At 48.9% G+C, this 26,459-nt stretch overlaps 1 protein-coding gene across 3 annotated transcripts in view; it reads right to left on the bottom strand.

Annotated features, from left to right (window-relative positions):
* LOC144505667 (F-BAR and double SH3 domains protein 2-like) overlaps positions 1 to 26,459 on the bottom strand; it is a 75,941-nt gene that overhangs the window by 31,468 nt on the left and 18,014 nt on the right. For 2 of the 3 annotated variants that reach the window (XR_013499833.1, XM_078231823.1), the window contains exons 3-8: positions 24,326 to 24,371; positions 15,051 to 15,124; positions 8,392 to 8,536; positions 4,625 to 4,761; positions 3,182 to 3,245; positions 1,798 to 1,926 (exon numbers count right to left, since the gene is read on the bottom strand). Coding sequence is in view for 2 of the 3 variants with exons in the window: in XM_078231823.1 (XP_078087949.1) it covers positions 1,798 to 1,926; positions 3,182 to 3,245; positions 4,625 to 4,761; positions 8,392 to 8,536; positions 15,051 to 15,124; positions 24,326 to 24,371 (595 nt within the window). In the remaining variant the exon portion in view is untranslated. The remainder of the gene's footprint in view (positions 1 to 1,797; positions 1,927 to 3,181; positions 3,246 to 4,624; positions 4,762 to 8,391; positions 8,537 to 15,050; positions 15,125 to 24,325; positions 24,372 to 26,459) is intronic. The other variant, XM_078231824.1, reaches the window with a different exon arrangement.

Below are 26,459 nucleotides of genomic sequence, written 5' to 3' on the forward strand. Positions count from 1 at the left end.
ATAAGATCATGGCTGATCTTTTTGTGGACTCAGCTCCACTTACCCGTCCACTCACCATAACCCTTAATTCCTTTACTGTTCAAAAATTTATCTATCCTTGCCTTAAAAACATTCAATGTGGTAGCCTCAACTGCTTCACTGGGCAGGGAATTCCACAGATTCACAACCCTTTGTGTGAAGAAGTTCCTCCTCAACTCAGTCCTAAATCTGCTTCCCCTTATTTTGAGGCTATGCCCCCTAGTTCTAGATTCACCCGCCAGTGGAAACAACTTCCCTGCTTCTATCTTATCTATTCCCTTCATAATCTTATATGTTTCCATAAGATATCCCTTCATTCTTCTGAATTCCAATGAGTATAGCCCCAGTCTACTCAGTCTCTCCTCATAAGCCAACCCTCTCAACTCCGGAATCAACCTAGTGAATCTCCTCTGCACCCCCTCCAGTGCCAGTATATCCTTTCTCAAGTAAGGAGACCAAAACTGTACACAGTACTCCAGGTGTGGCCTCACCAGCACCTTATACAGCTGCAACATAATCACGCTGTTTTTAAACTCCATCCCTCTAGCAATGAAGGACACAATTCCATTTGCCTTCTTAATTACCTGCTGCACCTGCAAACCAACTCCTTGAGATTCCTGCACAAGGACACCCAGGTCCCTCTGCACAGCAGCATGCTGCAAATTTTTACCATTTAAATAATAGCCCATTTTGCTGTTATTCCTACAAAAATGGATAACCTCACATTTGCCAACATTGTACTCCATCTGCCAGACCCTTGCCCACTCACTTAGATTATCCATATCCTTTTGCAGACTTTCAGCGTCCTCTGCACACTTTGCTCTTCCACCCATCTTAGTGTCAACTGCGAATTTTGACACACTACACTTGGTCTCCAACTCCAAATCATCTATGTAAATCGTAAACAATTGCGGTCCCAACACTGATCCCTGGGGCACACCACTAGTCACTGATCGCAACCAGAAAAACACCCATTTACCCCCACTCTTTGCTTTCTGTTAGTTAACCAATCCTCTATCCATGCTAATACGTTACCCATAACACTGTGCACCTTTATCTTATGTAACAGTCTTTGGTGCAGCAGCTTGTCAAATGCCTTCTGGAAATCCAGATACACCACATCCACAGGTTCCCCACTGTCCACTGCACATGTAATGTTCTCAAAGAATTCCACCAAATTAGTCAAACATGACCTGCCCTTCATGAACCCATGCTGCGTCTTACCAATGGGACAATTTATATCCAGATGTCTCGCTATTTCTTCCTTGATGATAGATTCAAGCATTTTCCCTACTACAGAAGTTAAGCTAACCGGCCTATAGTTACCCGCCTTTTGTCTAATGCCTTTTTTAAACAGTGGCGTCACATTTGCTGTTTTCCAATCTGCGGGAACCATCCCAGAGTCCAGGGAATTTTGGTAAATTACCACTAGTGCATTTGCTATTTCTCCCGCTCCTCATCCCCATTTTCCTGCCTTCTCCCCATAACCCTTCAACCCATTACCAATTAAAAATCTGTCTGACTCCTCCTTAAATTTACTCACTGTTCCAGCATCCACCGCACTTTGGGGCAGCGAATTCCACAGATTCACAACCCTTTGGGAGAAGTAGTTTCTCCTCAACTCTGTGTTAAATTTGCTGCTCCTTATCCGAAGACTATGTGGAGAATGAGCACCAGCTGGGCCGAATGGCTGGTTTCTGTGCTGCAAATTCTGCGTCATTCGACGGAAACATGTGAACGCAAAACGTGTTTGATTTGACCAGATGGTCAAGCCCGTACCTTCATGACGATTGGCAGATCAGTCTGGAGATAGTGGTCCTGATGCGCCGTAACTGCAGCGAGCGAGAGGAGGTACTCGTTTCGAGCTTCTGAGAGCCGAAGATTACACTCAGACAATCTGGCAGAGAGCTTTAACACAAAACATACATGGTCAGGCACCAACTGGAGTAATGTGTGACCTTCAACTGCATGTAGGAGCTCAAGGTTTTGGAGAGGGTACAGGGCAGATTTACTGGGAAGGTTCCAAGGAAATTCACGCAGACACAGGGAGCACATGCAAACTCCACACAGTGACCTGAGGAATTGAACCTGGGTCCCCTGGTGCTGTGAGGCAGCAGTGCTAACCACTGTGCCTCACAGCACCAGTGGCACAGTGGTTAGCACTGCTGCCTCACAGCACCAGGGGACCCAGGTTCAATTCCTCAGGTCACTGTCTGTGTGGAGTTTGCATGTGCTCCCTGTGTCTGCGTGAATTTCCTCTGAGTGCTCTGGTTTCCTCCCACCATCCAAAGATGTGCGGGTCAGGTGGATTGGCCATGCTAAATCGCCCCGGGTGTCCATAAGGCATAGGAGCAGAATTAGGCCACTCGGCCCATCATGGCTGATATGTTTCTCATCCCCATTTCCCTGCCTTTTCCCCATAACCCCTAGAGGGTGTCAGGGGGATTAGCAGCGTAAATGTGTGGGGTTACGGGAATAGTGTCTTGTGGTCAGTACAGACTCGATGGGTTCAATAGCCTCCTTCTGTACTATAACAATTCTATGATTCCATGATAAGGTAACTTCAGTTGTATGGAGAGACCGGGGGAGCTGGGATTGTTCTCTTTGGAGCAGAGAAGGGTTAAGAAAGAAAAATTGATTTGGGGTGTTGAAAATCAGGAAGGGTTTTGATGGAGTAAATGAGGAGGAACTGCAACCCGGAGCAGGAGGGTTGGTGACGAGGGATGCAGGTTAAAGTGATTTGCAAAGAAACCAATGATAACTCAGGGATAACATGTGGGGCGAGATTCTCCGGCCTCCCAGCCCGTGTTTCCCGCCAGCGGGAGGTGGTGTGTTGTTTGCCAGCGGTGGGATTCTCTGGTCCGTGGGTGAGGGTGAGCTGCCAGCAGGACTGGAAGATCCCGCCGGCACGACCGTCCAGAGAATTCCGGCCTTTGTGTTAAAACACAGTGAGTTGTTCTGGTTTGGAATGGTCTGCCTGTAACGGAAGTAGGTTCAATGGTACATTTCAAAAGGGAATTGGATCGATAGTCGAAGGGGAGAAATGTTTCAGGGCAACGGGGAAAGGGCAAAAGGGATAGAAGCAACTGAATTGCTCTTTCCAGCAGGCCCGATGGGCCGAGTGGTCTCCTATGCTGTGGGATTTGCTGCTTCCTGTTCGTACCTTTGCACTCAGCTTCTGCAGGCTGGTTTTTGAATGGAATATTCCAAACTCGCTCTTTTTTGATCTAAAAAAGGACAAGGTGAAAACATACTGTCAATTTATTATCAGCTCAGATAGACATGAGATCCTGTTGCACAAATATGAGTCACTTTGTTTGTTGCACAACTGAGAAGATTTCCTCTAGCCGTCAACCTGCACCTTGCCAAACAACAGAATCAATATTGCTCCCCCCACAACCCACACACCACAGACTGTCACAACTTGCTTTAGCTCAGAACATTAACCAGGAACTTTGCACCTCACTAATAGTTCAGATAGTCAGACTCGAACCATCGCTGGAATCACCACTGATCTCAAATTGGTGTGAGAGGAGATTGCACCAGCTTTCTACCCGCAGTCACTGCGTCAGACAGCCCTAAACAGACATCTTAGACAGGATAATAAACATGTAAAGTGAGGTAACACTTGGCAGAATAATTATAGCATTATTCTGTATCAAACCTGTGCTGTACCAAATCCAGCGTGAGTCAGTGTGTGTGGAACTGTACCCCAGTGAGAGTCAGTGTGTGTGGAACTGTACCCCAGTGAGAGTCAGTGTGTGTGGAACTGTACCCCAGTGAGATTCAGTGTGTGTGGAACTGTACCCCAGTGAGAGTCAGTGTGTGTGGAACTGTACCCCAGTGAGATTCAGTGTGTGTGGAACTGTACCCCAGTGAGAGTCAGTGTGTGTGGAACTGTACCCCAGTGAGATTCAGTGTGTGTGGAACTGTACCCCAGTGAGAGTCAGTGTGTGTGGAACTGTACCCCAGTGAGAGTCAGTGTGTGTGGAACTGTACCCCAGTGAGAGTCAGTGTGTGTGGAACCCGTACCCCAGTGAGAGTCAGTGTGTGTGGGACCCATACCCCAGTGAGAGTCAGTGTGTGTGGAACCCGTATCCCAGTGAGAAACAGAAGATTTGAGGGGCCAGGAATGAAGGAAATTTGGAGAAAATTAAACATAACATGAATCTGGAAACACTCCTCAGACAAAATCGGGGTGGCACAGTGGTTAGCACTACTGCCTCACGGCACCAGAGACCCAGGTTCGATTCCCAGCTTGGGTCACTGTCTGTGCGGAGTCTGCACGTTCTCCCTGTGTCTGCGTGGGTTTCCTCCAGGTGCTCCGGTTTCCTCCCACAGTCCAAAGACGTGCTGGTTAGGGTGGATTGGCCGTGCTAAATTCTCCCTCAGTGTAACCCGAACAGGTGCTGGAGTGTGGCGACTAGGGGATTTTCACAGTATCTTCATTGCAGTGTTAATGTACCACTTATGACAATAATAAATAAACTTTAAACTTAAATTCCTCCCCCCCACCACCCACCACCCCCCGCCCTCCCACAACCAGCCATGGGGACCTTCAACTTCCTGCAGTTCTTGTGTCTGACTCATGCAGTTTATGTCTTACTTTGCTTCTGCCTCAGCCGCTTTGTCCCTGGCGATCTCAGCAATCCGCTGCATCTGCCAATATTTCTTCTTTGCTTTATTCACCTCCTTCACGGCCTCGATCAGCTCAGACTGAATCCTGACCAGCTGCTCTGAGCACTGCCAAACAAACCAGAGAGGGCAATGGGTCAGTCAGTCCCACTCGACTCCAGACAACAATCCTGACTTGTTGGGTTTGGGAGAGATTGGGATGGGGGGGGGGGGGCGGTTAGGGGGCTGGAATTCAGCCAGGGTCTGTGGTTAGAAAGAGTCCCAAGCACAGGGAGAGGAGGGAGACTGCATAGGAATGAGGAATACTTAAACAACTAAAATGAGGCAGATTGAATTCATGCTCAGCTCCACACACACTGAGGAACTGGATTAGGCCATTCAACCCATCGAGCCTGTTCCACCATTTAATGAGATCATGTCTGGTCTGTGGCCTATCTCCAGTTTCCAGCCTTCGGCCCCCATATCCCTTTGCTTAACAAATACTTATCTATCTTGGATTTAAAAATAGCAACTGATCTCGCATCAACTGCCATTTGTAGAAGACAGTTCCAAACCTCTCCCACCCTTTATGTGTAGAAGTGCTTCTAATGTGGGGCGGCACGGTAGCACAGTGGTTAGCACTGCTGCCTCATGGCTCCAGGGACCTGGGTTCGATTCCTGGCTTGGGTCACTGTCTGTGTGGAATTTGCACATTCTCCCCATGTCTGCGTGGGTTTCCTCCGGGTGCTCCAGTTTCCTCCCACAGTCCAAAGATGCGTGGTTTAGGTGCATTTGCCATGCTAAATTATCCCTTAGTGTCCCAGGGTGCTTAGGTTAGAGGGATTAGTGGGGTAAATACGTGGGAGCATGGGGATAGGGCCTGGGTGGGATTGTTATTGGTGCCGGCTCGATGGGCCGAATGGCCTCTTTCAGTACTGCAGAGATTCTATGACTCCTGAATGGTCTGGCCCTAATCTTTAGACAATGTCCCTTAGTTCAGAATCTCCAACCAGTAGAAATAGTTGATCTTAATCTACCCTGTCTTTTCCTATTAGTATCTCGAAGACTTCAATCAGATCACCCCTTAACCTTCTAAATTCCAGAGAAAACAGGCCTGCTTTGTATAAAAGCAAAATACTGCAGATGCTGGAATCTGAAACAAAAACAGAAAATGCTGGAAAATCTCAGCACGTCTGACAGCAAATGCAGGGAGAGAGAAAAGCCAACGTTCTGAGTCTGGATGACCCTTCGTCAGGGCGAAATGTGGGCTCTGTTCTCTGATTTGTCTGATCTCTCCTCATTATTAAACCCCTGAAGTCCAGGTATCATTCTTGTAAACCTAAGCTGCACTCCCTCCAAGACCAATATATCCTTCCGAAGGTGTGGTGTCCAGACCTTTCACAGTGACTCCAAGTGGGGTCTAACCAGAGTTTTGTACAGCTGCAGCTTAATGTCTGTGCCCTTATACTCCAGTCCTCTAGACATAAAAACCAGCATTCCATTAACCTTCTTGATTATTTTGTGCACCTGTTTTTGGTATTTTAAGGATCTATGCACCTGAATCCCCCCAAGTCTCTTTAGACATTGACTGTATTTAACTTGATACCATCTGGAAAGTAACACTGATCTATCCTTTCTCAGTCCAAAGTAAATAACCTCACACTTGCTTACATCGAAATCCATCCGCTACAGTTTTGCCCATTCACCTACTCAATCAATATCCCTTTGCAATTTTATGCTATCATCTACACTGCCCACAATGCCATCTAACTTTGTGTTATCAGCAAATTTAGTTGTATGACTTTCTGTACCATTGTCAAAGACATTAATAAATAATATGAACAATTGAGTCACCAACACAGATCCTTGTGGGACACCGCGAGTCGTATCCTGCCAATTTGATTCCAACCCATTATCCCTACATTCTGTCGCCTGCCACTCCCCCAATTTCTCAGTAATTTGCCCTCAATTCCGTGGGCTTCTACCTTAGTCAACACTCTCTTATGTGGAACTTTATCAAAGGCCTTCTAGAAGTCCATATAAACAACATCCATGGACATTCCCCTGTCCACTACCTTGGCCACCTTGCAGTCAGCAGCAACTTGGGGACACATCCCAACTAAATCTCAGACAGAGAGCATGGATCAGAAAATTAGAACAACTCTTGTGATGAAGTCTGCACTTGTGAGATAACCCCATAAATCCAAAGTGAAAACCGAGAGAATTTTAGACCGAGGTTGCCATGGGGATGTAACGCAATGTTTACTCTTAGTGTGTAAGAGTCAGTGAATTCCCTTGTTTGTTGGTAATCACAGACATGATGTGTGTATATAAACATAAAAAATAAAATCATTCGACACTAGAGAAATATACAAGGCTTGGAGAAAGCAAGACCGTGGAATTCCTTTGGGATTGAAACAGGGTTTTGGGGGAGAGTGGGACAGTGGAATTCCTTTGGGATTGATACAGGGATTTGGGGAGAGAGTGGGGCAGTACGATTAGATTGGGATTGATACAGGGCTATGGGGAGAGAGTGGGACAGTGGGATTAAATTGAGATTGATACAGGGCTATGGGGGAGAGTGGGACAGTGGGATTAGATTGGGATTGATACAGGGCTATGGGGGAGAGTGGGACAGTGGGATTAGATTGGGATTGATACAGGGCTATGGGGAGAGAGCGGGGCAGTGGAATTAGATTGGGATTGATACATGGCTTTGGGGAGAGAGTAGGACAGTGGGATTAAATTGGGATTGATACAGGGCTATGGGGAGAGAATGGGACAGTGGGATTAGTTTGGCATTGATACGGGGCTATGGGGAGAGAGTGGGACAGTGGGATTAGATTGGGATTGATACAGGGCTATGGGGAGAGAGGGTGGGACAGTGGGATTAAATTGGGGTTGATACATGGCTTTGGGGAGAGAGTAGGACAGTGGGATTAAATTGGGATTGATACAGGGTTTTGGGGCGAGAGTGGGACAATAGGATTAGATTGGGATTGATACAGGGCTATGGGGAGAGAGCGGGGCAGTGGGATTAGTTTGGGATTGATAGAAGGCTACGGGGAGAGAGTGGGACAGTGGGATTAGTTTGGGATTGATACAGGGTTTTGGGGAGAGAGTGGGGCAGTGGGATTAGTTCAGGAGTTGCTCTTGCGAAGAATTGGCATAGACATGATGGTCTAAATGCCTTCCTAACAAGTGTAAATCGGCGATGATTCAATGGCAATTACCATGTTTTATATTATTTTCTTAGGCTGTGGACATGGTTGGCAAGCATTTGTTATCCATCCCAATTTCCCTTGAACTGAGTTGCTTGCCCAGCCATTTCAGAGGGGAAATTAAAAGTCAACCACATTGCTGTGAGTCTGGAGTTACATATAGGCCAGACCAGGTAAGGACGGTTGATTTCATTCCTTAAAGGACATTCGCGAACCAATCGATTCATTGTCACCATCACTGAGACTAGCTTTCAATTCCAGATTTACTAACTGAATTTAAATTCCACCAGCTGCCATGGTGGGATTTGAACCCATGCTTCCAAAGTATTAGCCTGGGGCTCTGGATCATCAGTCAATGACATTATCAACACACCAACATCTCCTGTTCCTCTACCTCGCACTGCCGGTTACAGACAGGGGTCGACAGTGTCTCATTCAACAAGCAGAAAGATAAATCTTCCTGCCTTAACCCTGTCCACCAGCTGCCTGGAGCAGGATGAGACGGAAAACTCTGGGAGCCGGAGAGCAAACATCTCACCTTCTTCAATCTCAGGTCTTTGGCTGAGCGCACCGTCTTTGCTGCCTCCACATTGACCGTCCGGTAATTCTCCGCAGCCACTGTGCGCGCCAACCCGAGCTGGACAGTCGCTTCGATGGTGGAACGCCAGACCGCTGAGGTAGTTCTACAAAACACACGAAACACGTCAAAGGGCCATACAGCCCCTCAAGCACGTTCTATCATTAAACGAGGCCTTGGGTGATTTCTAGTATATTTCTACTAACCTGCCTCAGCAGAGTCCGCCTCTCACAATGATGGGACGGAGCTGCCTGTCTTCTGATTGGGCCAGGAGCATCAGGAATCCACCCACCCTCCTCATATTCCAGCAAAATCGCCAAACCGGCCCCTCTGCCAACAAGTGGGGATCTTTTTTTTATTCATTCATGGGACATGGACATCACTAACTGGCCAGCATTTATTGCCCATCCCTAGTTGCCTGAGGACAGTTGAGAGTCAACCACATTGCTGTGGCTCTGGAGTCACATGTAGGCCAGACTGGGTAAGGACGGCAGATTTCCTTCCCTAAAGGACAGTAGTGAACCAGATGGGTTTTTCCGACAATCGACAATGGTTTCACGGTCATCAGTAGATTCTTAGTTCCTGATTTTTTTAAATTGAATTCAATTTCCACCATCTGCCGTGGTGGGATTCGAACCCGGGTCCCCAGAACCCAGCTGAGTTTCTGGATTAATAGTCTAGTGATAATATCACTAGGCCATCGCCTCCCTAAAGCTTTGGGGTCCCGAGGTTGGGAGTCCTGAAACCTCCACTGTCTCCACACGTACGGAAGACCAAAATAGTGGCCCATAAAGATAAAGTAGTCAATAATAACTCCAATTGAAGTTTCTCCAATTCGGGAGAAACTTCTTTACCCAGAGAGTGGGCAAGAATGTGGAACAGGGAGGGAGTAAGGCCAAGAATATATTTGCATATGAGGAGGGGTGTGATGGCGGGGAAAGGAACAGAAGGATGCACTAAAGGGCTGAAATGAAGATGGGTGAGAGAAGGCCCATGTGGAGAATAAACACTGGTGTTGGTCAGTGCAGGCTTGGAGGGCCGAAGGGCCTGCTCCTGTGCTGTAACTTTCTTTGTTCTTTGTTGACCAAATGCCCTGTTTGTGTCCTATTTATTCTAGATGAAAGATCGACAGGTTCAGTAAACAACTGAACAAGGAGCTCAGATATATTTCAAACATTAACTCTGGGGGAGAAGTTTGAGATTCTGAGGACAGATATCAGGCTAGATCATCTGCAAAGGGCCCGGGGCTGATTCGAGAGGGCAGCGAGAGAAAGCTTCAATGAAAGAGTTTAGCCTCTGCTGGGGGGAGCTGAGGCGCCTGACCAGCTGCGGGCAACCTCGGCTAATGCGTGGGCTGCATGAGCGGCCCTCTTTCATCTCAGTGGGCCGCAAGATTGAAATCGGGCTTGATCACTAACCGTGACCCCATGAATAAGCTTAAATACATGCCGAATATTTCACAACGAGTTATAGAAAATGTTTAATTGTTCATATATTAATAAAACTATCAACTTCAAATGGTAAAATGAACAAATGAAGGGCTCTCTGACTCTATTCGGTTTAAGGTGAGAGGGGGGGAAAGATTTAAAAGGGACCTGAGGGACAACTTCTTCACGCAGAGGGTGGTGTGTGTATGGAATGAGCTGCCAGAGAAAGTGGTTGAGGCAGTTACAATAGCAACATTTTAAAAGCATTTGGATAAGTACAATGATTAGAGGGATGTGGGCCAAACATGGGCAATTGGGACGAGCTGGGCGGGCACCATGGACCAGTTGGACCGAAGAGCCTGTTTCCATGCTGTGTGACTCTATGACTCTGAAAGAAATATTGACGCTTTGGACAGAGGGAGCGCACGGCTCTCACAGTCATTGTTGTGAGCAATCAGCACGCACCTCACTTCACTTGCCCTTGCCTTACGTGCGAATCATTTCAGTCATACTGGTAGGAAATGAACTGTGTGGACGGAAACCATTGGAATGTGGCAACTCTGCACATGGGCAACGGTCTACAAAATGTTCCGTTGGCCGCGCTCAGAATCCAGATGGGCCATATGTGGCCCCCAGGCCACAGGTTGCCCACTGCTGACTTAGAGCGATGGGCTTTGAGGGGAGATTTGATGGACTGGAGCAGCTGGCTTCAATTAGTCCAACAGCCCAGGATTCTCAGCGTACACTCAGAAAGGAGACAAAATGTGAAACACACACAAAGGATCCCACTTGGATCCTTCACTCACAGCCTCCACTGTACGAGGGAAGGGCAGTTTGCCCTCACACCTGGCCATACACCTGTGAACCAGCCCGAGTCAGCAGGATCATGAGTTTTGATTATTAAAGTCAGCCAATGGTTTGTGATTGAAGGACCGGAAATGTTACCGTGACAGCGCTTGGTGATCAGGAATCTGCTGTTGCAAAAACAGCTGCGAGATTCTTCCTCTGACACGGGAGTGGATTCACTTCCGAAACAAACCTGACACGGAAAGGGAATAAGCACAATGACCTTATCCCACTGTGCTTAACCCCCATCCCACTTACTCTAAATTGAACACATGGATGAAGATGGGAATATGACGTTGAGGGATACGGGAGAAAGTGGGAAGGTGGGGGTGAGGGATATGGGGAGAAGGTGGGGGTGAGGGACATGAGGGGAAGGCAGGAAGTGGGGGTGTGAGATATGGGGAGAAGGTGGGGAGACGGTGGGGATGAGGGATATGGGGAGATGGTGGCGGTGGGGGATATGGGGAAATGATGGGGGTGTGGGATATGGGGAGATGGTGGCGGTGGGGGATATGGGGAGACATTGGGGATGGGGAATATGGGGAAATGGTGGGGGGGGATATGGGGAGATGGTGCGGGTGGGGGATATGGTGAGACGGTGGGGTTGGGGGATATGGGGAGACAGTGGGGGTGGGGATATGGGGAGACAGTGAGGGTGAGGGATATGGGGAGACGGTGGGGATGGGGGATATGGGGGGACAGTGGGGGTGGGGATATGGGGAGACAGTGAGGGTGAGGGATATGGGGAGGCAGTGGGGGTGAGGGATATGGGGAGATGGTGGGGGTGAGGGATATGGGGAGATGGTGGGGGATATGGTGAGACGGTGGGGTTGGGGGATATGGGGAGATAATGGGGGAGGGGGATATGGGGAAATGGTGGGGGTGGGGGATATGGGGACATGGTGGGGTTGAGGGATATGGGGAGACAGTGGGGGTGGGGATATAGGGAGACAGTGAGGGTGAGGGATATGGGGAGGCGGTGGGGGTGAGGGATATGGGGAGATGGTGGGGGATATGAAGAGACGGTGGGGGAGGGGGATATGGGGAGATGGTGGGGGATATGAAGAGACGGTGGGGGGTGGGGGATATGAAGAAACGGTAGGGGGTGGGGGATATGGGTAGATGGTGGGGGAGGGGGATATGGGGAGACGGTGGGGGTGGGGGATATGGGGAGACGGTGGGGGAGGGGGATATGGGGAGACAGTGAGGGTGAGGGATATGGGGTGGGGGTGGGGGATATGGGGAGATGGGGTGAGAGATATGAAGAGACGGTGGGGGAGGGGGATATGGGGAGACGGTGGGGGTGAGGGATATGGGGAGATGGTGGGGAGGGGGATATGGGGAGATGGTGGGGAGATGGGGGTGGGGGATATGGGGAGATGGTGGGGGAGGGGGATATGGGGAGACGGTGGGGGTGGGGGATATGGGGAGACGGTGGGGGAGGGGGATATGGGGAGACAGTGAGGGTGAGGGATATGGGGAGACGGTGGGGGTGGGGGATATGGGGAGATGGTGGGGGTGAGGGATATGGGGAGATGGTGGGGGTGAGGGATATGAAGAGACGGTGGGGAGGGGGATATGGGGAGACGGTGGGGGTGAGGGATATGGGGAGATGGTGGGGGAGGGGGATATGGGGAGATGGTGGGGAGATGGGGGTGAGGGATATGGGGGTAAGGCAGGAGGTGGGAGTGATTTGTGAGACAAACTTGGCCTATTCCTTCTCACATTCTGATGGTGCCCCGGGAGTGACTGAACACCACTCTCCAGAACAAGACAGAATTGAGCCCCGAATTGGAATTAGGTTGGAAAGGAAATTTATTTAAGTACAGAAGCATTGGTCAGACACAGAATATGCATTCAGGAAGGAAGTATTCTACCATACTAAGAATTGATATCAGCTATCTAATAGTGGAAGTTGCAGTCACACTTTCGCGGTAGTGTTGTGTAGAGATAATTTCGGAGCAGTTTTGTGACTTTTTGCCTTCTGTCCCATTGAATATTCAACATTGAATTTCCACAAAAATACCACATTGTGTGAGCCAGCCCAGTCACCCACAATCTCCACTTCAGTCTCAGTAACTGCAGACACTGGTGAGCTACAATCAGCTGAGAGAGGGTCACAGTCTGAAGTTTGTTTTGTTTTGTATCTGCACACGTTTCTTCCTGCTTTTGGGGAGGTATTGGACCGATTAGCAGACGGAGTATGTCACTAACACGCCTGCACTGAGACTTTCTTTGTTCTTTCACAGGATGTGGATATCATTGGCTAGGCCAACATTTGTTGCCCAACTCTAACTGCCCCTGAGAACACAGGCCTTCTGGCTTGTGGCTCGGATGTTACTCACGGAGCCTCAAGATCTCCACACATTCTGAGCTTTCAAAAGCTCTCAGACTAACCTCGGTCTGAACACAACATTTTCCCACTGCAGACAAACAGCTGCTCAAAATTAGTTAACATCAAACAATTGCTGCCTCAAACTGCTCTGCAGAACATTCCAGAGAACTGAGCACAAAATCCGGGCTGACATTCCGAGTGCAGTACTGAGGGAGTGCTGCACTGTCAGAGGGTCAGTGCTGAGGGAGTGCTGCACTGTCAGAGGGTCAGTACTGAGGGAGTGCTGCACTGTCAGAGGGTCAGTGCTGAGGGAGTGCTGCACTGTCAGAGGGGCAGTACTGAGGGAGTGCTGCACTGTCAGAGGGTCAGTACTGAGGGAGTACTGCGCTGTCAGGGGGTCAGTACTGAGGGAGTACTGCACTGTCAGGGGGTCAGTACTGAGGGAGTGCTGCATTGTCAGAGAGTCAGTACTGACGGAGTGCTGCACTGTCAGAGGGTCAGTGCTGGGGGAGTGCTGCACTGTCAGAGGGTCAGTACTGAGGGAGTGCTGCACTGTCAGAGGGTCAGTACTGAGGGAGTGCTGCACTGTCAGAGGGTCAGTACTGAGGGAGTGCTGCACTGTCAGAGGGTCAGTACTGAGGGAGTGCTGCACTGTCAGAGGGTCAGTACTGAGGGAGTGCTGCACTGTCAGAGGGTCAGTGCTGAGGGAGTGCTGCACTGTCAGAGGGGCAGTACTGAGGGAGTGCTGCACTGTCAGAGGGTCAGTACTGAGGGAGTACTGCACTGTCAGGGGGTCAGTACTGAGGGAGTGCTGCATTGTCAGAGAGTCAGTACTGAGGGAGTGCTGCACTGTCAGAGGGTCAGTGCTGGGGGAGTGCTGCACTGTCAGAGGGGCAGTCTTGATGGAGTGTTGCACTGTCAGAGGGTCAGTACTGAGGGAGTGCTGCACTGTCAGAGGGTCAGTACTGAGGGAGTGCTGCACTGTCAGAGGGTCAGTACTGAGGGAGTGCGGCACCGTCAGAGGGTCAGTACTGAGGGAGTGCTGCACTGTCAGAGGGGCACTGCTGAGGGAGTGCTGCACTGTCAGAGGGTCAGTACTGAGGGAATGCCGCACTGTCAGAGGAGCAGTGCTGAGGGAGTGCTGCACTGTCAGAGGGTCAGTACTGAGGGAATGCCGCACTGTCAGAGGGTCAGTACTGAGGGAGTGCTGCACTGTCAGAGGGTCAGTACTGAGGGAATGCCGCACTGTCAGAGGGTCAGTACTGAGGGAGTGCTGCACTGTCAGAGGGTCAGTACTGAGGGAATGCCGCACTGTCAGAGGGTCAGTACTGAGGGAGTGCTGCACTGTCAGAGGGGCAGTACTGAGAGAGTGCTGCACTGTCAGAGGGGCAGTGTTGATGGAGTGTTGCACTGTCAGAGGGTCAGTACTGAGGGAGTGCTGCACTGTCAGAGGGGCAGTACTGAGGGAGTGCTGCACTGTCAGAAGGGCAGTACTGAGGGAGTGCTGCACTGTCAGAAGGGCCATCTTTCGGATGTGTCATACTCCCTGCCACCATGGGCCAACATTTAGCCCTCAGCCAAAATGGCTAAAACAGATAATTTGGTTATGATATGGTTGCTGTTTGTGGGAGCTTGCTGTGCTCAAATTCACACACCTCAAAAGAAGTAGTGTGTTGGCTATCAAGTGCTTTGTGACATTCTGAGATTTGGTGCTGTATAAATTCTTTGAAAGTTGTATCAGTGTTTTTATTCATTCTGGGAATGTTTGTATTATTAGCGAGGCAGCGCTTTTTGGCTATCCCTGTTTATCCCCGAATGAAGGTGTTTTTGGGCCATATTCTTCAATCACTGTAGTCTCTGTGTGGCGATGATACTCTCACTGTGCCGTGAGTTGCAGGATTATTAACGTGTCGTTGACTCTATCACCCTGACTCAGCATCGCGCAGTCTGGATCTCTCCAAAGGAACCGTGAGAGAAGCAGGTTTCCCACAGCTCCTGCCTGAGTGAATTACCTGTTGTCATTTGTATCCGTCTTTCCGCGACTCCAGTCTTTCTTCAAATATTGTCCAGCCAACCTCTGCAGCGCCTGAGTAAAGAAAAGGGTTTGCGTCAATGATGAGACAGAGCAGGAGTGAAGGTTCTGACGGATAACTGAGAGGCGAACCCAGCCACAGCACACCATCAGGCCCCGAGACACAGCTGGAGAACAAATCTAAAAAAGTCAGAACTTCACTCTTTTAATGTCTGAGAATTTGAGAACAGACCTCAAATCTCAGTGTGACCTGAACCACCAAGACCAGGATATCCAACGGTAATGGAACCAAAATGACATGGGCGGCACGGTGGCACAGTGGTTAGCATTGCTGCCTCACAGCGTCAGGGACCTGGGTTCGATTCCGGTCTCGGGTCACTGTCTGATGGAGTTTGCACATTCTCCCCGTGTCTGCGTGGGCTTCCTCCAGGGGCTTCCTCCGGGTGCTCCGGTTTCCTCCCACACTCCAAAGATGTGCGGGTTTGGTGGATTGGCCGTGCTAAATTGACTCTTAGTGTCAGGGGGAATTAGCTAGGGTAAATACGTGGGGTTATGGGGATAGGGCCTGGGTGGGATTGTTGTTGTGCAGGCTCGATGGGCCAAATGGTCTTCTCCTGCACTGTCGGGATTCTACGATTTCCTTCCAGGCTGTGTCTCCCATTTCATCTCCCGAGGAACAGTGCCGCTAACAAAAAAAACACAACAGTTTGCACTTATATAATCCAAAACTCTGCTCTCCAAGTCCAGTTCACCCCATCACCACTCCGCTCGCTAACCTACAGTGGTTTCGAGCAACCCCTCCAGTTTCAAACTCCCCCAACACCTCACCCCTCCCGATCACTGTAAATCTCCTCCAGCCCTGCAGCCCTCTGAGGTCTCTGCATTTCTCCAATTCTGACCTCCTGAACCTCCCTGATGTCAATTTCTCCATTGCTGGCAGCCGAGCCTTCAGCTACATGGGCCCTAATCCCTGGGATACCTCACCATCGGCCCACGCGCCCTGCCCCCCCACACACACCCCCCCCCCCCCTTCTCCGCCCTCCTAAAATATGCACCTTAAAACTGATTTTTCTTCCCAGAGTTTTAGTCATTGGATCTGATATTTTCTTAAGAGGTTGATGACATTTTTAATCAATAATGTTGTTGTGAAGCATCCTGGGATGTTATACAAGGCGCTATATGAATGCAAGTCGTTGCTGTTGGGAGGCAGCGCAGGCTGTTTAAAACACCGCTGACGTGTAGTGTTTCTACAGCCTCCCACAAAGGGGAATGGATTCTCACGTTGTGTAACCTGATCCCCTCTCCCAAGTCCTCACTCCGACATTGCATGGCCTGACTGAATTCAACAGCAAACCACTGATGAGGATCAACACAGATGTTCAAACAACAGCTCAGCCACTCTCACCCCTAAAACTTACAGTAAACTGTGATACCCAATGTGTGTGTGTGTGTGTGAGAGAGAGTGTGTGTGTGTCTGGGGGATGGGGGGCACAGGGGTGGGGGGGCGAAGGGGAAAACACAGATCAAAATAAAAGCAAAATACTGCAAATGCCGGAAATCTGAAATGAAAACAAAGTTTTGGAAAAACTCAGCAGGTCTGGCAGCAAAGAAAAGAACAAAGAAATGAGAGGAATAGGCCCTTCGGCTCTCCAAGCCTGCACCGACCATGCTGCCCGTCTGAACTAAAAAGAACCAGGAACATTACAGCACAGGAACAGGCCCTTCAGAGCGATTTGAATTGAATTGGTGAATTGATTTATCATTGTCACATAGAATCATAGATTCCCTACAGTACAGAAGGAGGCCATTTGGCCAATCGCGTCTGTACCGACCACAATCCCATTCATGGCCTATCCCCATAAGCAAGAGTTTTAACAACACCAGGTTAAAGTCCAACAGGTTTATTTGGTAGCAAATGCCATTAGCTTTCGGAGCGCTGCTCCTTCGTCAGATGGAGTGGAAATCTGCTCTCAAACAGGGCGCAGAGACACAAAATCAAGTTACAGAATACTGATTAGAATGCGAATCTTTACAGCTGATCAGGTCTTAAAGATACAGACAATGTGAGTGGAGGGAGCATTAGGCACAGGTTAAAGAGATGTGTATTGTCTCCAGACAGGACAGCCAGTGAGATTCTGCAAGTCCAGGGGGCAAGCTGTGGGGGTTACCGATAGTGTGACATGAACCCAAGATCCCGGTTTAGGCCATCCTCATGTGTGTGGAACTTGGCTATCAGTTTCTGCTCAGCGACTCTGCGCTGTCGTGTGTCGTGAAGGCCACCTTGGAGAACGCTTACCCGAAGATCAGAGGCTGAATGCCCGAGACCGCTGAAGTGCTCCCCCACAGGAAGAGAACAGTCTTGCCTGGTGATTGTCGAGCGGTGTTCATTCATCCGTTGTCATAGCGGCTGCATGGTTTCCCCAATGTACCATGCCTCGGGACATCCTTTCCTGCAACGTATCAGGTAGACAACATTGGCCGAGTTGCAAGAGTAGGTACCGTGTACCTGGTAGATGGTGTTCTCACGTGAGATGATGGCATCCGTGTTGATGATTGGCACGTCTTGCAGGGGTTACTGTGGCAGGGTTGTGTGGTGTCGTGGTCACTGTTCTCCTGAAGGCTGGGTAGTTTGCTGCGGACAATGGTCTGTTTGAGGTTGTGCGGTTGTTTGAAGGCAAGAAGTGGGGATGTGGGGATGGCCTTGGCGAGATGTTCGTCTTCATCAATGACATGTTGAAGGCTCCGGAGGAGATGCCGTAGCATCTCCGCTCCGGGGAAGTACTGGACGACGAAGGGTACTCTGTCCACCGTGTCCCATGTTTGTCTTCTGAGGAGGTCGGTGCGGTTTTTCGCTGTGGCGCATCGGAACTGTTGATCGATGAGTCGAGCGCCATATCCAGTTCTTATGAGGGCATCTTTCAGCATCTGGAGGTGTCTGTTGCGATCCTCCTCATCCGAGCAGATCCTGTGTATACGGAGGGCTTGTCCGTAGGGGATGGCTTCTTTAACGTGTTTAGGGTGGAAGCTGGAGAAGTGGAGCATCGTGAGGTTATCCGTGGACTTGCGGTACAGTGAGGTGCTGAGGTGACCGTCCTTCATGGAGATGCGTGTGTCCAAGAATGCAACCGATTCCGGAGAGTAGTCCATGGTGAGTCTGATGTTCAGAGACATGTCATTGATGAAGACGACCATCTCGCCAAGGCCATCCCCACACCCCCACTTCTTGCCTTCAAACAACCGCACAACCTCAAACAGACCATTGTCCGCAGCAAACTACCCAGCCTTCAGGAGAGCAGTGACCACGACACCACACAACCCTGCCACAGCAACCTCTGCAAGACGTGCCGGATCATCGACACGGATGCCATCATCTCACTTGAGAACACCATCTACCAGGTACACGGTACCTACTCTTGCAACTCGGCCAACGTTGTCTACCTGATACGCTGCAGGAAAGGATGTCCCGAGGCATGGTACATTGGGGAAACCATGCAGCCGCTATGACAACGGATGAATGAACACCGCTCGACAATCACCAGCAAGACTGTTCTCTGTTGGGGAACACTTCAGCGGTCACGGGCATTCAGCCTCTGATCTTCGGGTAAGCGTTCTCCAAGATGGCCTTCACGACACATGACAGCGCAGAGTCGCTGAGCAGAAACTGATAGCCAAGTTCCACACACATGAGGATGGCCTAAACCGGGATCTTGGGTTCATGTCACACTATCGGTAACCCCCACAGCTTGCCCCCTGGACTTGCAGAATCTCACTGGCTGTCCTGTCTGGAGACAATACACATCTCTTTAACCTGTGCTTAATGCTCCCTCCACTCACATTGTCTGTATCTTTAAGACCTGATCAGCTGTAAAGATTTGCATTCTAATCAGTATTCTGTAACTTGATTTTGTGTCTCTGTGCCTTGTTTGCGAGCAGATATCCACTCCATCTGACGAAGGAGCAGCGCTCCGAAAGCTAATGGCATTTGCTACCAAATAAGCCTGTTGGACTTTAACCTGGTGTTGTTAAAACTCTTACTGTGTTTATCCCAGTCCAACGCCGGCATCGCCACATCATGACTATCCCCATAACCCCACGTTGTACTAGTATACAGTGAAAAGTATTGCTTCTTAGAATTGTAGAGTCCCTACAGTACAGAAGGAGGCCATTCGGCCCATCGAGTCTGCACTGACTACAATCCCACCCAGGCCCTATTCCTGTAACCCCACATATTTACCCCGCTAATCCTCTGACACTGGGGTCAATTTAGCATGGCCAATCAACCTAACCTGCACATCTTTGGACTGTGGGAGGAAACCGGAACACCCGGAGGAAACCCACGCAGACACAGGGAGAACGTGCAGACTCCACACAGACAGTGACCCTGAAGGGGGCTGGTAGAGGAGGAACTGATGGATTGCTCATTACCATTACCAAAGGACAGTCAAAAGTTTGATTTCTCAACCACTTCCTTTAGACTGGGCAAGAATGAGTGAAGGAAGAGGTTACGTCACCCATACTCAATATAAACAAAGCTTGTCGGATTTTTTGCAATGCTGGAGAGGCACTTTGAGTTAAAGTTCAAAATGTACAAATATGGACATGCAAATGTTCCATTGTGATCACTGGATAACGATCAGAAGCTGACATTTCCCCCCCCCTCAACCACCAGGAAGTTCCATTTAGACTCAGTATAACTCAGACTGCATCCAGAATTTAAGAGGAGATGTGGCAGAGTTCCAAGTCCACATCAGTGCGCCATTACTGCACACAGAGGGTCAAATGAACCAACCTCACACTGACAGCAAAGCCAAGTCCCCCCCCCCCTGCAGATCTCACAAACCAAGAATCCTGAGAATGAAACTCCTACAGCTCACTTCAGGGCAAAACAAAATCAGCAACAAATAGTGTAGGAATCACATGAGGGAGGAAAACAGACCCTCAACCCCAGCCTGAGAAGACCCTCCCATGTGTCCTCCTCCATATCCAACTCCCTTCCTAACTCTCTCCACTCCAAACGCATTTTCCATCCCCTTCCTTCATTCCAAACCCCTCTCACCCTAGTTCCTATGTCCCCAGCCACATTATGGGCCATCCAGTCAAACATTAAAGAGCTGAGTTGCGCAAAATAACTGGAGTTATGCTCCTGTGATGACTTCAGACAGGTTAATGAGGTTGGCTTGCTCGAGTATGAACTACCGGATGAGTCTTAATTGATGGTTAAATCAGGGAGCCTCATTCTTATTTAAAGCAGGTGTGTCAGTCTCCCAGCCTGAATTCATAAGAACATAAGAACTAGAAGCAGGAGTAGGCCATTTGACCCCTTGAGCCTGCTCCGCCATTCAATAAGATCATGGCTGATCTTTTTGTGGACTCAGCTCCACTTACCCGCCCGCTCACCATAACCCTTAATTCCTTTACTGTTCAAAAATGTATCTATCCTTGCCTTAAAAGGGAGCAACTGGAGAGCTGGTTGCGTACAGATGAATGGTGTAAATAAAATAACTTGGTGACGGGACTTTCGCCTCCATGGAGTTATTACAGCACCTCACAGCTGAGACGATCAAGGGGAGATTTACTGGAGATATTCAAAATTGTGAAGAGCTTTGAGAGCATAAATAACCTGGTTCTGCTGCCAGGAGAACTGGAAACCAGAGGAAATAATCGGTAATAAAAAGCAGAGTGGAAACTCATGCAGTGAGGATGACCTGGAATATTCTACCTGAAAGGGCACAGAATTAATAATAACTTACAAAGGGGAATTGGATGAATATTTGAAAAGGAAAAGTGCGCAAGGCTGTGGGGAAAGAGCAGCAGGAGTGGGACTAATGGATGGCTGTTCAAAGAGCTGGCCCATATATAATGGGCCGAATGGCCTCCTATGCTGTAGTATTCTGCGATATCAAATATGGAATTGCTCAGCAAGATCACCCGATCCCACAACCCCTCCCATCCTTCAGCTAAAAGAACTCTCTTTACAGCAGAGAGATGTTTGAAAACAAATTCTTCAACTTTCTTCAGAAGGTGGAAATGGTTATTTGTTCTCATTACTGGTTTCTGTTTGAATTCATCTGGAATCTCCCCAGACGTGTCTAAAACTGTTGACGTTCTGGTTAAGAGTTGGGTTTGAGGGAGGGTTTGAAACCTCGTTTAAACATTAACAGCAAACTAAAGGACCTGGCATGGTGGCACAGTGGTTAGCACTGCTGCCTCACAGCGTCAGGGACCCAGGTTCGATTCCAGCCTCGGGTCACTGTCTGCGTAGAGTTTGCACATTCCCCCCGTGTCTGCGTGGGTTTCCTCCGGGTGCTCCGGTTTCCTCCCACAGTCTAAAGATGTGCGGGTTAGGTGGATTGGCCATACCAAATTGCCACTTAGTGTCAGGGGATTAGTAGGGTAAATATGTGGGGTTGCGGAGATAGGGGCTGGGTGGGATTGTGGTTGGTGCAGACTCGATGGGCTGAATGGCCTCCTTCTGCTCTGTAGGGATTCTATGATTCTATGAGTGAGAAATCGAGAGTGAAGGAGGGAGCAGGCATGAGTGATTGAGGGCAGGGGACAATTAGACAGCAGTAAGAGAGTGTTATACGGAGCATAATGCAGACTGTGAAGTTATAGTCACTGAACATGAGAGTGGCTCCCAATATTTTCCACTTCCCCGAGTTTGCAGAATGACGCTGCGTTAGTTCCCACTTGCTTTGGCTCCGAATCGCTGAATAATCTTGATTAGCAAAAATCCATTGAGCTCAGATTTAAATATATTAATTGAGTTCGCTCCTGTGGTGGAAGGTAATGGCAAAGCACCCCAGAGAGAAACCGCCAAGAAAACCACTCAGGATGACCCATCCGAAGACACTGAGCCCAGGCAGATAGCACCTACTGGCATCTAGAGCTTTAGGGGATTTTCACAGTGGCTTCATTGCAGTGTTAATGTAAGCCTACTTGTGACACTAATAAATAAACTTTATTAAACTTTTAGTGTCTCAGGGTGGTTTCATTGAGTAAAGATATTTTCAAAATCCACTTGAGTTTTGGTGGCATGGTGGTTAACACTGCTGCCTCCCCGCGTCAGGGACCTGGGTTCAATTCCCGGCTTGGGTCACTGTCTGTGCACATTCTCCCCGTGTCTGCGTGGGTTTCCTCCGGGTGCTCCGGTTTCCTCCCACACTCCAAAGACTTGCCCGTTAGGTTGATTGGCCGTGCTAAATTGCCCCTTAGCGTTAGGAGGACTCACAGGATTAATACTTGGGGTTACTTGGGGATCGGGCCTGGATGGGATTGTTGTCGGTGCAGACTCGATGGGCTGAATGGCCTCTTTCTGCACTGTAGGGTTTCAATACTATTCTAGTCACATAAATTAACATTGAGGGAATTACAATCCAGAATGGAAAAAGCGATCATATGAATTAGGAGTGGGAATAGCCCATTTGGCCCCTCAAGTCTGTTCCGTCATTCAATAAGGTCACGACTGTTCTGATTGTGGTCTTGAATCCACATTCTGCCTAACCGCCATAATGCAGGTGTTTTGCTAAAGTTGTACAGGGCATTGGTGAAACCAATCAAGAGTGTACTGTGTACAATTGTGGTCACCTTAATTGACTCCTTCAGTAGTCAATCTATCTGAGAATCTATCTACCTCAGCCGTGACAATATTCAATGACCCGACCTCCACCGCTCTCTGGGGAAGAGAAATCCAAAGATACACAGACCTCTGAGAGAAAAAAAAACTTCTCCTTTCTGTCCCAGCTGGGGGATTCCACCCAGCCCTCATTCCAGGTGTCAGGCGAGTGAACATTCTCTGAACTGCTCCTTAATGAATTTATATCCTTTCTTAAATAAGGTGACCAAAACTGTACACAATACTCTCGATGTGGTCTCGCCAATACCCTGTCCAACTGTAGCAAAACATCCTTACCATTGTATTCCATTCTGCGACGCGAGACGTACCTCAAAGTGGGAAATACAAATGGAATAAAGGGGCAATGACAAAGACAATTACTTGCACTCTTTTTATTCATTTGTGGGACATGTGCGTGGCTGGCTGGCCAGCATTTATTGCCCGAGGGCAGTTGAGAGTCAATCACATTGCTGTGGCTCTGGAGTCAAATGTAGGCCGGACCGGGTAAGTGTTAGAATGTAAGGAATGATAACATTGGATCTGTTGTAGTGTGACCAACAGTAACATGCTGTAAGGGTCAGCTGACTCAGGAAACTATGTAACCAATGACAAAATGATGTGGTGGTCAGCTGACTCAGTACAAATAAGAAGCTGCTGGGGTTTGTGGGAGCTTGGAATGGCCCAGGGTGAGGCCTCAGGTGTTACATAGAAACATAGAAAAACTACAGCACAAATAGGCCCTTCGGCCCCACAAGTTGTGCCGAACACATCCCTACCTTCTAGACCTACCTATAACCCTCCATCCTATTAAGCTCCATGTACTCATCCAGGAGTCTCTTAAAAGACCCTATTGAGTTCGCCTCCACCACCACTGACAGCAGCCGATTCCACTCGCCCACCACCCTCTGTGTGAAACGTAATTCATTGTTGGAGTAATGAATTTCTTTATTCAACCTTTTTCTTTGATTTATAAGTTGGAGTAAGTCTTGTTTTATTTTATTGTCTACAACTGAAGAGTTCCTTCTGGGAAGGACGGCAGATTTCCTTCCCTAAAGGACATTAGTGAACCAGATGGGTTTTTCCAACAATGGTTCCATGGTCATCAGTAGATTCTTAATTCCAGATATTTTTTTTTATTGAATTCAAATTCCACCATCTGTCGTGGCGGGATTCGAACTCGGGTCCCCAGAACATTCGCTGCGTTTCTGGATTAATAGCCTAGCAATAATACCACTAGGCTATGTGCAGTACTTGAATCTTGTCAATTAGAGACATGTATGTTGTTGAGGCAACGACTTGCTAACCCATTTTCTCCTGTTGCTGCTATCGTTTGAAATTTGACATTCTTGGGTTTGTCCTGATGTGGGTGAGACAAAAGATACAGAAATGTGTCTCTATTCTTAGTAAAGGCAACGAGATACATTTCCTGAAGAGCGTGTCTTGAGGAGTATTGAGGGAAGGTGGGTAGTTTGGTGGGTGGGTGTGGAGGGTGGGAGGGGGTGGGGGGGATGGTTTGAGGGGGGGGTTGCGGACTGGGGTTGTCGACTGATGATCCTCAAAATGTTTCTGTTTTTTGTCCCTCCTTAATATAGGTGGCTCTAAGCAACATTGCTGGTTTAGCCCAGTAACACATCACTGACCTGCCCATATTCCTTCTCAATTGCAGCTCTCTGTTTACAAAACGACCTGAAACAAAACATAACAACACCGTGATGTCAGAGAGGTGAAGCTTCATCACTGGATAATCACAGCCTGATTACAATTCAAACAAAAGAGCAACAACCCATTAAAGTCCAGCAGTTACTGTCCAGAATTTAGGCTAACACTGTTCAGAGGGTCAGTACTGAACGAGTGCTGCATTGTCAGAGGGTCAGTACTGAGGGAGTGCTGCACTGTCAGAGGGTCAGTACTGAGGCAGTGCTGCACTGTCAGGGGGACAGTACTGAGGGAGTGCTGCACTGTCAGAGGATCAGTACTGAGGGAGTGCTGCACTGTCAGAGGATCAGTACTGAGAGAGTGCTGTATTGTCAGAGGATCAGTACTGAGAGTGCTGTATTGTCAGAGGATCAGTACTGAGAGAGTGCTGCACTGTCAGAGGGTCAGTACTGAGAGAGTGCTGCACTGTCAGAGGATCAGTACTGAGAGAGTGCTGTATTGTCAGAGGATCAGTACTGAGAGAGTGCTGTATTGTCAGAGGGTCAGTACTGAGGGAGTGCTGTATTGTCAGAGAATCAGTACTGAGAGTGCTGTATTGTCAGAGGATCAGTACTGAGAGAGTGCTGCACTGTCAGAGGGTCAGTACTGAGAGAGTGCTGCACTGTCAGAGGATCAGTACTGAGAGAGTGCTGTATTGTCAGAGGATCAGTACTGAGAGAGTGCTGTATTGTCAGAGGGTCAGTACTGAGGCAGTGCTGCACTGTCAGGGGGACAGTACTGAGGGAGTGCTGCACTGTCAGAGGATCAGTACTGAGGGAGTGCTGCACTGTCAGAGGATCAGTACTGAGAGAGTGCTGTATTGTCAGAGGATCAGTACTGAGAGTGCTGTATTGTCAGAGGATCAGTACTGAGAGAGTGCTGCACTGTCAGAGGGTCAGTACTGAGAGAGTGCTGCACTGTCAGAGGATCAGTACTGAGAGAGTGCTGTATTGTCAGAGGATCAGTACTGAGAGAGTGCTGTATTGTCAGAGGGTCAGTACTGAGGGAGTGCTGTATTGTCAGAGAATCAGTACTGAGAGTGCTGTATTGTCAGAGGATCAGTACTGAGAGAGTGCTGCACTGTCAGAGGGTCAGTACTGAGAGAGTGCTGCACTGTCAGAGGATCAGTACTGAGAGAGTGCTGTATTGTCAGAGGATCAGTACTGAGAGTGCTGTATTGTCAGAGGATCAGTACTGAGAGAGTGCTGCACTGTCAGAGGGTCAGTACTGAGAGAGTGCTGCACTGTCAGAGGATCAGTACTGAGAGAGTGCTGTATTGTCAGAGGATCAGTACTGAGAGAGTGCTGTATTGTCAGAGGGTCAGTACTGAGGGAGTGCTGTATTGTCAGAGAATCAGTACTGAGAGTGCTGTATTGTCAGAGGATCAGTACTGAGAGAGTGCTGCACTGTCAGAGGGTCAGTACTGAGAGAGTGCTGCACTGTCAGAGGATCAGTACTGAGAGAGTGCTGTATTGTCAGAGGGTCAGTACTGAGGGAGTGCTGTATTGTCAGAGAATCAGTACTGAGAGTGCTGTATTGTCAGAGGATCAGTACTGAGAGAGTGCTGCACTGTCAGAGGGTCAGTACTGAGAGAGTGCTGCACTGTCAGAGGATCAGTACTGAGAGAGTGCTGTATTGTCAGAGGATCAGTACTGAGAGTGCTGTATTGTCAGAGGATCAGTACTGAGAGAGTGCTGCACTGTCAGAGGGTCAGTACTGAGGGAGTGCTGCACTGTCAGAGGGTCAGTACTGAGGCAGTGCTGCACTGTCAGGGGGACAGTACTGAGGGAGTGCTGCACTGTCAGAGGATCAGTACTGAGGGAGTGCTGCACTGTCAGAGGATCAGTACTGAGAGAGTGCTGTATTGTCAGAGGATCAGTACTGAGAGTGCTGTATTGTCAGAGGATCAGTACTGAGAGAGTGCTGCACTGTCAGAGGGTCAGTACTGAGAGAGTGCTGCACTGTCAGAGGATCAGTACTGAGAGAGTGCTGTATTGTCAGAGGATCAGTACTGAGAGAGTGCTGTATTGTCAGAGGGTCAGTACTGAGGGAGTGCTGTATTGTCAGAGAATCAGTACT

Source organism: Mustelus asterias, chromosome 16, assembly GCF_964213995.1.
Source record: "Mustelus asterias chromosome 16, sMusAst1.hap1.1, whole genome shotgun sequence".
NCBI lineage: Eukaryota > Metazoa > Chordata > Chondrichthyes > Carcharhiniformes > Triakidae > Mustelus > Mustelus asterias.